The 11291-nt window shown below is 38.0% G+C and overlaps 1 protein-coding gene across 1 annotated transcript in view; it reads right to left on the minus strand.

Annotated features, from left to right (window-relative positions):
* The window catches only part of LOC148944721 (beta-1,3-glucan-binding protein 1-like), a 30009-nt gene extending 22699 nt beyond the window's left edge, over positions 1-7310 (minus strand). The window contains 2 exon segments of the mRNA XM_089100008.1: positions 4674-4835; positions 7181-7310. Coding sequence (XP_088956134.1) covers positions 4674-4835; positions 7181-7310 — 292 coding nt within the window.
* Between the last annotated feature and the right edge of the window lie 3981 nt (positions 7311-11291).

The following is an 11291-nucleotide window of genomic DNA, read 5'->3' on the forward strand; positions in this document are numbered from 1 at the left end:
ACTTGTATGTGATTTTATTAAATATTTTAGGGCGCCAGAATTTGTTGGCTGTTTTATGCAATTTTAGATTCCAAGGTGGCGAAATTGGAACCAGCATTTAATGAGAGCCTATAGCTCTTATACTACTATTAATTAAAAAAAACTTTTTCCACAAATTAAGTTTTTCAAAGAAAAGTAAAGAACTCCATTAAACAAAAAATTAGCTAAAATAAAATAAAATAATCTACCAAGCTCGAAACTACCACAAATCAGCATCGATAAATAAATGAAACCCCAAACGAACAGAAATTAAAATAAATAACCGAGTCAAATTCAAAATGAGCAGAAATTAACATAAGTTGGGCGCCAAACCCCTATGCCTTCCCAAGGCCTGAACAAAATATGCACTTTACTGAAAAAATACAAATGAATCTGCATTGTCAGTTTAATATACATATACTGATATTTAGTAATCAAAATGTTAAAATTATTTGATTAATTAAAGTTATAAAAGTAAAAACATATATATTTTTTTCAGTAAAGTGCAAATTATCGATGCTGATTTGTGGTAGTTTCGAGCTTGGTAGATTATTTCTTTTTTTTTTTTTTGCTCAATTTTTGTTTATTGAAGTTATTTACTTTTCTTTGAAAAACTTATTTTGTGGAAAAAGTTTTTTTTTAATTAATTTCTGTTCGTTTTCTACTGACATTGTCTTTTCAGGGAAAAAAAATAACACTTTAAATCTTTTCGTTTTTTAAGACTTTATAGTTTGGCTTGCTATTTGTATGCTGGGGAAAAATTTTCAGTAATTTTCAACAACATACACCATTTTAAAAATCTAGACACAAATAGTACTGTTTAACTTAGTTTCATACCTCCTCTAGTTGACCTGAAATGGAAAACTTGATACCATTCGCAAAAAAAAATCTGTTTACGTTCTTTGATAGCTTTGATAAACTTACAATATTTTGATTTGGTTAAATTTTAAGAGCAGAAGTAGCCTCAAAAGTTTGAACATAATACCCTCAGTCGTTCTTGGGATACTGCTGAGATGCTTTATTGGAAATTAGCATTACCACAGTGCATTTTGATTTAATCTTATGGAAACATTTAGTTTTTAAAAATAATGGGAAATTGGGAGGTTGGGATGGGAAGGGGAATTAGTTGCCCTCAAATCAATTTCCACTATTAAAAAGGACATCAACCATTTCCATTTTCAATCAAGTTAGCCCCTTTCGAAGCTCCCACGACAACTCCTTTTATACGAAAGGCCCTGGTCTAAACAACAACAACAACAAAAAATATTACTTATCACTTTCGACTATTAAAAAGGGCACTAGCCCCTTGAATTTCAAACGACAAGGTCTTCTATAAAAACATTATATGCCCCCAGGGCATAACTTAAAACCCATGCCCTGAGGGCTGTGGTGGAGTATCCTCCTCAAAAACATATTTTCTATCTGTAAGTCAACTACGCTGAACAAAATGGCTATCTCAAAATTTTTATTGGATGTGTTGGGGGAATGGTGGGCGTGGGGGGGGGGGCTAGTTGCCCTCCAATCACTTTCGAATATTAAAAGGGCACTAGCCCGTTGAATTTCCAATCGAATGAGCTTTTTTTGAAGTTTCTACGACAACGCCTTCTATAAAAATATTTTATGCCCCCTGGGCATAACTTAAAACCCTTGCCCTGAGGTTTATTGGGGAATGTACTCCTCAAAAACATATTTACTATCTGGAAATCAACCACGCTGAACAAAATGGCTATCTTAAAATTTTGATTAGATATGTTTGGGTGAATGATGGACGTGGGGGGGCTAGTTGCCCTCCAATCACTTTCAACCATTTAAAAGGGCACTGGCTCTTTGAATTTCCAATCAAATGAGCCTCTTTTCAAGTTTATATGAAAACGCCTTCTATAAAAACCTTATATACCCTAGGATATAACTTAAAACCCTTGCCCTGGGGGTTGTTGGGGAGTGTCCTCCTCAAAAACATATTTTCTATCTGGAAATCAACTCCCCTGAACAAAATGGCTGTCTCAAAATTTTAATTGGATGTGTTTGGGAGAATGATGGACGTGGGGGAGGGGCTAGTTCCCCTCCAATCACTTTTGACTATTAAGAATAGAACTAGCCCTTTGAATTTCCAATCCAATGAGCCTGTTTTGAAGTTTTACGACAGCACCTTCTGTAAAAACCTTATATGGCCCCAGGGCATAACCTAAAATCCTTGCCCTGAGGATTGTGGGGGATTGTCCTCCTCTAAAACATATTTACTATCAGGAAATCAACTACGCTGAACAAATTGGCTATCTCAAAATTTTGATTGGATGTATTTGGGGGAATGATGGGCTTGGGGGGGACTAGGTGCCCTCCAATCACTTTCGAATATTGAAAAGGGTACTAGCCCTTTGAATTTCCAATTGAATGAGCCTGTTTTGAAGTTTCTACGACAACGCCTTCTATACTTAAAACCCTTGCCCTGAGGCATAACTTAAAACCCTTGCCCTGAGGGTTGTGGGGGAGTTTTCTCGTCAAAAACAAATTTTCTATCTGAAAATCAACTACGCTGAACAAAAGGGCTATCTCAAAATTTTGATTGGATTTGTTTGGGGGACTAATGGGCGTGGGGGGGGGGATAGTTGCCCTCCACTCACTTTCGACTATTAAAAAGGGAACTAGCCCGTTGAACTCTCAATCGAATGAGCTGTTTTTGAAGTTTCTACAACAACGCCTTCTATAGAAATGTTATATGCCCCAACGGCTAAACTTAAAACCCCTACCCTGGGGGTTTTGGGGGAGTGTCTTCCTCAAAAATATATTTTCTATCAGAAAATCAACAACGCTGAACGAAATAGCTATCTAAAAATTTCGATTGAATGGATTGGGGGGAATGATGGGCGGGGGAGGGGTGGGGGGGGCTAGATGCCCTCCAATCACTTTCGACTATTAAAAAGGGTACTAGCCCTTTGAATTTGCAATCGAATGAGCCTGTTTTGAAGTTTCAGAGCCTGTTTTGAAGTTTCAGAGCCTGTTTCCAATAACTTTCGACTATTAAAAAGGGCACTAGCCCTTTGTATTTCCAATCAAATGAGCCTTTGTTGAAGTTTCTACGACAACGTCTTATATAAAAACCTTATATGCCCCCAGGGCATAACTTAAAACACTTGCCCCGACGGTTTTGGGGGAGTGTCCTCCTCAAAAACATATTTTCTATTTGGAAATCAACTACGCTGAACAAAATGGCTATCTCAAATCTTGAGTGGATGTGTTTGGGGGAATGATGGGCGTGGGGGGGCTAGTTGCCCTCCAATCACTTTCGACTATTAGAAAGGGCACTAGCCCTTTGAGTTTCCAATCGAATGAGCCCTTTTCAAAGTTTCTACGACAGCGCCTTCTATAAAAACCTGATATGCCCCCAGGGCATAACTTAAAACCCTGGCCCCGTGGGTTGTGGGGGAGTGTCCTCCTCAAAAAAGATATTTTCCATCTGGAAATCAAATACGCTGAACAAAGTGGCTATCTCAAAATTTTGATTGGATGTGTTTGGGGAATGATCTGCGTGGGGGGGGGCTAGTTGCCCTCAAATAAATTTCGACTATTAAAAAGGGCAATAGCCACACAAATTTAAAAACTAATTAGCCCTTTTTGAAATTTAAACGACAACTCCTTCGATACGAAGTGCCATGGTATGGAAAAAAAAAACAAAAAAAAACACATTGTGCCCACATCGTTCTTTACTTAGGCAGCGCTAGCGCGCTGCCTATGAAAAGCAAAAACTGAGCTTTTAAAATCCTTGGAGTGAGGCCTCTCCCGATATTCTACAAGCACTGGCTTGATGTGATCGCTCCTGCTAGAATTGAAAGAAACCTTATCCGAGCAGAAACAGCAATGAACAGTAAATTAAAGCTTTAATGCAACAAAATTTGCAGCAAATAAATTTGGTGTCACTTTTCCTATATCCACCACGTGCGCTTTACTGAAAACTAATTAGATTGCTTAAATTGAAATTTTTAATTAGTCAAGTGATTTTTCTGTACATTTAAAAGGAATCATTAAAAATTACGGTGCCAAAGACATAAAACTAAGTTAAGTGTAAAAAATGCTTTATGACTAGAAATAATTACCATCGGTAATTGTGGTGGCTACCTCTTAAACCAGACGTCATTTGCACTTTACTGAAAAGTATAAATTAACGATTTACCAAACGGAGTCTTTGAATGGAATAGTTGAGGATCGTGAAGATACAGCCAGAAGACATAACACTATACTGGCATGTTAAGAAACGAGACTAAATAGTCTAGGCAGCGCTATTGCGCTGCCTATGATGGATGTGATTGCCTATAATTAGCATAAAGCTTGTCAAAACTGGGTGTCAATGATGAGACGAATGCATGAAACTTGTTTTCTAGCACCAAACGAACACGATAATTCGGATTCATTTCAGATAATACAGAAAATTATATTTTGTATAAATAAGATTTTACTTACGGCATCGATGCTTTTTAAGCTTTATTTGACATAATGTTATATTTACATTTAATATCTAGCCAAAAGTAAATTTAAAATGCACTCTGAAAATTCTGTTTGATTTCCTTCTCATTACTTTTTAATTCTAATTCATCATCTTCTTCGTCGATAAATGGATTATGTACTCACGCACATGTTATAAAAACAATTCGAGAAAATACACAGCAAAGCATTCAAATGTTCAGCAAATGGATTTTTGTTTGCCTCTATGTTACACAGAGGCTTGACGACGACAACATGTCCCCGGACAAGATTTCTGACTGTAAAAAATACTCTCAGGTTTGGGTTTTGGAATGTCCGTACAATGGTCCAAGCATCAAAACCTGAACAAGTAGTTAATGAAATGATTGTGTACAATCTAGGCTTACTTGCTTTATCGGAAGTGAGATATAATGGTGCAGGATCAAATTAACAACAAAATGGTTACAGTATTATTTTTAGTGGAACCGATTCACGAAGAAAGCATGGGGTTTATTATCCTAAATTATCCTAAATCTCAGCCAGAATCCTCACTGCTAGATTTACTGGATTGCATGCCAAGCTTTCTGTGGTAGTTTGCTATGCCCCGACCAATGAATCAAATGAAGAGGTAAAAGACCAATTTTATAGAACCTTACAAGCGGTAACAAACGATATACCTAGGCATGACATAACAGGCTTCATTGGTGACTTTAATGCAAAGATTGGCAACGACCGGGATTATTGCCCCCAACTACTAGGTAACCATGGGCTTGGAGACCGAAATAAGAATGGTGAATTGGTCGTTGATTTTACAGCAGCAGCCAATGATTTAATTTTTGGTGTGAGCCTATTTGCTCATATTGACATCCACAAATATTCTTGGACCTCCCCTGATGGTTTAACTAAAAATCAAATAGACCACTGTTTCATTAGCCGTAAGTGGCGCTCAAGCCTCATTGATGTACGATTGTATAGAGGTGCTGATGTAGGATCTTATCACTCACCTATGATGGCAAAATTTAAAATCAAGTTGAGGAGAAATACAAAGAAAACTCCTCGCCCCGACCCTCTTTTTGACTCAGACAAGCTACTAAACAAAACATTGAAGCACAATTTTGTGTTAGAACTTTCAAATCGCTTTCAAGATGTCTCTCAACCAGAACAGTCAAATTAAGAACACATGTGGAAGGACAAGAAGACTGGTTTTCAAACGGCTGCCTAAGAAATTCTTGGCTACATAAAGAGCCCGAAAGATCAGTGGCTTTCAGACAAGACATGGGCCCTCATAGAGAACAGAAAATGTTTAAAACAAACCCTTTTTGAGAATCAAGTACCAAGCCAAATGATCTTTAAAACTTCCAGCTATAGAGAATCAGATAAAGCGGTCAAAAATAGCGCAAGAAATGACCACCGTTGTCAAATTGAAAGGAAGACGAAACTTATAGAAGAAGCTGCCAAAACAGGTGACTCTAGAGCCCTTTATAGGGTAAAAAATACAATAGTTGGAAAGAAATGCTCTCAAAATGGCCCCGTTAGGGACCCTTCCGGTGCTTTACAGATTGAGCAAGAGGTTTTAAATGAAATTGGGTGTCACACTCTGAGAAAATTCTGAATAGACCTCCACCAGAAAATGCCCCAAATATTCTAACGATACCACTTTTTCCCTGAATATCAGTGATGAGCCACCAAGTGTAATGAAGATAAGTACTGCAGCAATGAAATTAAAAAACGGAAAATCGCAAGATGAAGACCGAATAACGGCAGAGATGATTAAGGCATCAATCACATAGAGAATTACCATCTGAATGGAAGAAAAGTTCGCTGGTTAGACTGTTCAAATGGGTGATTCTACTGTTCCTGGAAACTGGCGAGGAATCAGCCTACTATCAGTGCCCGGGAAAGTGCTTTGTCATGTTAATTTGTATAGAATGCAGACCAAACTAGGTAAACAACTGAGAGATGAATAATATGGGTTCCATGCAGGACGTTCCTTTGTGGATCTTATTTTCACTTTACGCATACTTACAGAAGAAAGTCAAGAGTGGTAGTCCAAAACATACATGGCTTTCATCGACTTTGAAAAGGCTTTTGATTCGGTCGACCGAGAAACTTTGTGACAAATTCTGAACTATTACGGCTTCCGGATAGAATAACTAAGATAATTGTGTCATTGTACGAAGGGAGCGAATGCTGCATTAAGACACCAGAAGGGTAAACAAGATAGTTTTGAATCTTATCTGGAGTTAAACAGGGATGTGTGTTGTTACCACTGCTATTTATAATAGCTATTGATTATACCCATCACAACACAACAACAGATGGGATTGAATTATCATCCGGTGTAACAGTCAGCGATTTAGATTCCACAGACGACATAACATTAGTTCAGGGTTGCAAGCAATTTTTGCAGTACTTCATTCACAGGGTCAGGGTGAAAGCTAGCCAGCTTGGTCTTAAAAATAACTGCAGGTAAGACGAAACCCATTGCAACATCCAATTCCCTCTACAAATCAAATGTTCTGGTGGGGAAATTGAACATGTTATTAAATTTAAGTATTTGGGCAGCTTCAAAGAGAATACTGGATCTACCACCAAAGAAGTCATAACTAGAATAGGTCAAGCTAACGCAGCCTTCAATCGACTGAAAAGAATCTAGAAATGAAAGAATTATACAAATCGCCTGAAGTTGCGCTTGCTCAACAGTAACATTTTACCAATCCTCCTGTATGCCGCTGAGACTTGGCACTTAAACATTCAACAAGAGAAAAAGATTCTTGCTTTTTACAACAATTGTCTCCGGAGGATTGTGAATATACATTGGTCGGAAACGATACCATTCGGAGAATCACCAATCAACCACTAATAACCGACACCATCTGATCCCGTAGATGGAAGTATCTGGGACATGCTTTAAGAATGGAAAACCATCGAATTCCAATTTCTACACTTGAGTGGCAGCCAGTTCGAAGCCACAAGCGAGGAAGACCTCGAAACACACTGAGGCGAACCGACATCCGTGGCTTAAGCTACCTGAATGCCTCTCTCCAACCAGATTGGGAAGTTGTCTACGCATCGGCTCATCTCAAACCTGACTGGCGAACATTCATTGATGCCTTAAAACCCCTGACGGCACAGGAAGATATAAGATCTAAGGCAATATTACATTGGCTGCATAAATTTAAAAGTGGACACTTGTCCATGCTTATTTATCCAATCTTACAAACACACGGCAGGGATACGGAACATTCACGTGGAAGATTTTTCAAATATTGTTTAATTATAATTACAAATTTCACATATGTTCCTTATTTTCAAACTTGGCGCCCACTGAGCATAAACTACCTAAGTGCATATGTTAATATCTTTTCGTTAAAAGTTGAGTCTCTGGATATTCCTAATTTTAAAGACGCATTTCGTTTTGGTCTAGGTAAATTTTCACCAAACCAACTTAAATACTCAGATTTCTCTTTTAGTGTCCTTGGTGCCTTAAGAACTTCCAAGGTACTATAAATAAATAAAATAAAAAATCAACGGAAATTAAGGAGTAACATTAAAACTTAAAAAGAACAGAAAACATTCTGTACCGAAGGGGGGCTGCCCCTTCCTCAACTGCCCTCCGATTACTTTGACTTTTAAAAAGGGACTAGAACTTCTGGTTACCAATCCAATGAGTCCCCTACGAAGTTTATATGACTACCCTTTCTATAATACTTTCTATGATAAATTTTCCTATATGAAGTGCCCTGGTCTAAAACCAAAAATATAATAATAATAATAATACATTATTGTGCCTACATCGTTCTTTTCTCAGGTAGCGCTATTGCACTGCCTATGATTAAAGACGAGCTTTTCCTACAAACCTGCTGTATGGGGAGGATCTCCTTTGACGCCACCAGTAGGGAGTGATACCCCCGGGAAACAATAAGACATTAAACATTGCATATAAAAAGGGAAATAAAAAATATTATCGTTTAAACTCGGTGAAAGCAAAGTTCCTGGTATAACTTGCCATCTCCCTCCAGAAATTTCCAGGTGACACTCATAATGTCCCGCCTCTTTTCTACCTCTCTGTGTCTTAAACAAGTCATAGCCTATGAATGTAATTTTTCATTCTACATTGAACAAGATTGTAGTGACAGGAGGAGTTCTATCACCCCCAGCATCGAAATTAAAGTCTCTCCGAAACTGAAAAGCTCGATAGATAGTTTTTGGATAAATTTAAATCGATCGGATATCTCGGAAATTTCACTTAGTGAATCTTCAGCAGTCTTTGGGCGAGAATTGTAGTTGTGCCTCGTATTAAATAAAATAAACAATTTTTTTCAACCGAAACTAAGGATTAACATTAAGAATAAAAAAGAACAGAAATTATTCAGGTTTTCCTCCTCCTCAATACCTTGCTCTTCACGCTAAAATGTTGTACCACTTTTAAAAAAGCTTTCTATCTCAATTAAATAGCCCTTGCGTTTCTGGAGTCGTTCTTAAAAAATTATGACAAACAATCAAACTTTATGAATCTTAACGAAACTTTTATGTTTGAAATCAGCATATTAAGCCGATTCTTTTGATATATTTATTGATATCAAAATTCTGTTTTTCAGAGTCGGAGCCTACACGCCATCTTTGTAATTCTGGCAACATTCAAATTCTACTCGGCACGTCAGTAGGATCAGGCTTTAATCCCCTTACTGCGTCTCATGCTGTCTGGGATACTCTACCTGATCAACTAAAAAGAGTAAGCAAACTTTTAAGGGAATCAGGAAGCTTTGTAAGGAAATCAACTAAAAAGAATACATCGACCGATGTATCACCAACCGCAGAGACATCAACCGCACGAGGGCATTAACAAAAATATCCAGAAAACAAATATATTTCGCAATTTTTATGACTGCACCTATTCAGGTGTCGTTAAAAGTGACACTTTTTAGTGGAGTATCACACACAGCATGAGACGCAGTAAGGGGATTGAAGCCTGATCTTACAAACCGGCTGAATAGAATTTGACTGTTGCCAGAATTACGCAGATGGTATGTAGGATAGTAAGAGGGAAGAGGTGGACTAGTTCTGAGGACTGCAGGAACATCACCATATTGAAGAACAACGAAAGACGCATATGAAAGAATATAGAATGATTTCAAATCATGCAACAGATTTTTAACAGAACTAATTGTTTCAAAGATAATATTCTTCACTTTACTATCTACCATAGAGAGTGGAATCAAGAGGAACGGAAAGCTGACATATATTAGGGCAATTACAGACGTAAGAATAAATTAAACGATGAAACAGAATTTTAGGATTATTCTAGCAAAATTGTGTTTGAGCTTTTTAGCAATTCCAAGGTTCCTCGATGGCTTCATTTTAATTACATCAATATGGTGCGTGAGAGACATATTATCTTCAAGAAAAGAACCTAGAGGCCAGAGACATACCGATCACTAGGTTTGTTGAGAGAGCTTCTTGGAAGATGAACTTGAGATACGTGAGGACAAGCCTGAAAAATTTGCAAAAAAATCAGGAAGCTCGACTTAGTTATATTTAGGGCCATTTGATTAGATTAGAAATATAAAATTATTCTCTCAAGCAAAACATTAAATTCGAAATGGATCTTAGGCTCTGTTCTGGAAGCAGTTTCAAAGGTACTGTCGTAAGCGAAGATAACTAGAGTCTTTTTGTTTATTGATAAAGATCTACATTGTTGTGCACGGGAGATCTTGGGTGTCAGAGACGACAAAGAACTGTTCGTCTTTGATTTATAACCGTAACAATCATAGGCAGCGCGCTAGCACTGCCTAAGTAAAGAACGATGTGGACACAATGTGTTGTTTTTTTCTTTTTTTGTTTTTTTTTACTCCATACAAAGGCACTTCGTATCGAAGGAGCTGTCGTAGAAAGTTTGAAAAGGGCTCATTCGATTGCAAATTGGAGTGGCTAATACCCTTTTTAATAGTCGAAAGTGATTGGAGGGCAACAAGCCCCCCCCGACGCCCATCATTCCCGCAAACACATCCAATCAAAATTTTGAGACAGCCATTTTGTTCAGCGTAGTTGATTTCCAGATATAAAATATCTTTTTGTGTAGGACACTCCCCCACAACCCTCGGGACAAGGGTTTTAAGTTATGCCCTGGGGGCATATAATGTTTTTATAGAAGGTGTTGTCGTATAAACTTCAAAAAAGGCTCATTCGATTGGAAACTCAAAGGGCTAGTGCCCTGTCTAATAGTCGAAAGTGATTGGAGGGCAACTAATCCCCCCATGCCCATCATTCCCCTAAACACATCCAATAAAAATTTTGAGATAGCTAATTTGTTCAGCGTAGTTGATTTCCAGAAAGAAAATATCTTTTTGGAGAGGACACTCCCCCACAAACCTCGGGGAAAGGGTTTTATGTTATTCCCTGGGGGCATATTAGGTTTTTATTGAAGGCGTTATCGTAGAAACTTCAAAAAAGGCTCATTCGATTTGAAATTAAAAGGGCTAGTGCCCTTTTTAATAGTTGAAAGTTATTGGAGGGCAAACAGCCCCCCCTCCATGCCCATCATTCCCCCAAACACATCCAATCAAAATTTTGAGATAGCTATTTTGTTCAGCGTAGTTGGTTTCCAGATAGACAATATCTTTTTGAGGAGGACACTCCCCCACAACCCTCGGGGCAAGGGTTTTAAGTTATGCCCTGGGGGCATATAAGGTTTTTATAGAAGGCGTTGTCGTAGAAACTTCAAAAAAGGCTCATTCGATTGTAAATTCAGAGGGCTAGTGCCCTTTTTAATAGTCGAAAGTTATCGGTGGGCAACTAGCCCACCCGAACGATGTGGG

This window comes from Artemia sp. Qi Xiang Cuo, chromosome 14 (genome assembly GCF_049724085.1).
Source record: "Artemia sp. Qi Xiang Cuo chromosome 14, ASM4972408v1, whole genome shotgun sequence".
Classification (NCBI taxonomy): domain Eukaryota; kingdom Metazoa; phylum Arthropoda; class Branchiopoda; order Anostraca; family Artemiidae; genus Artemia; species Artemia sp. Qi Xiang Cuo.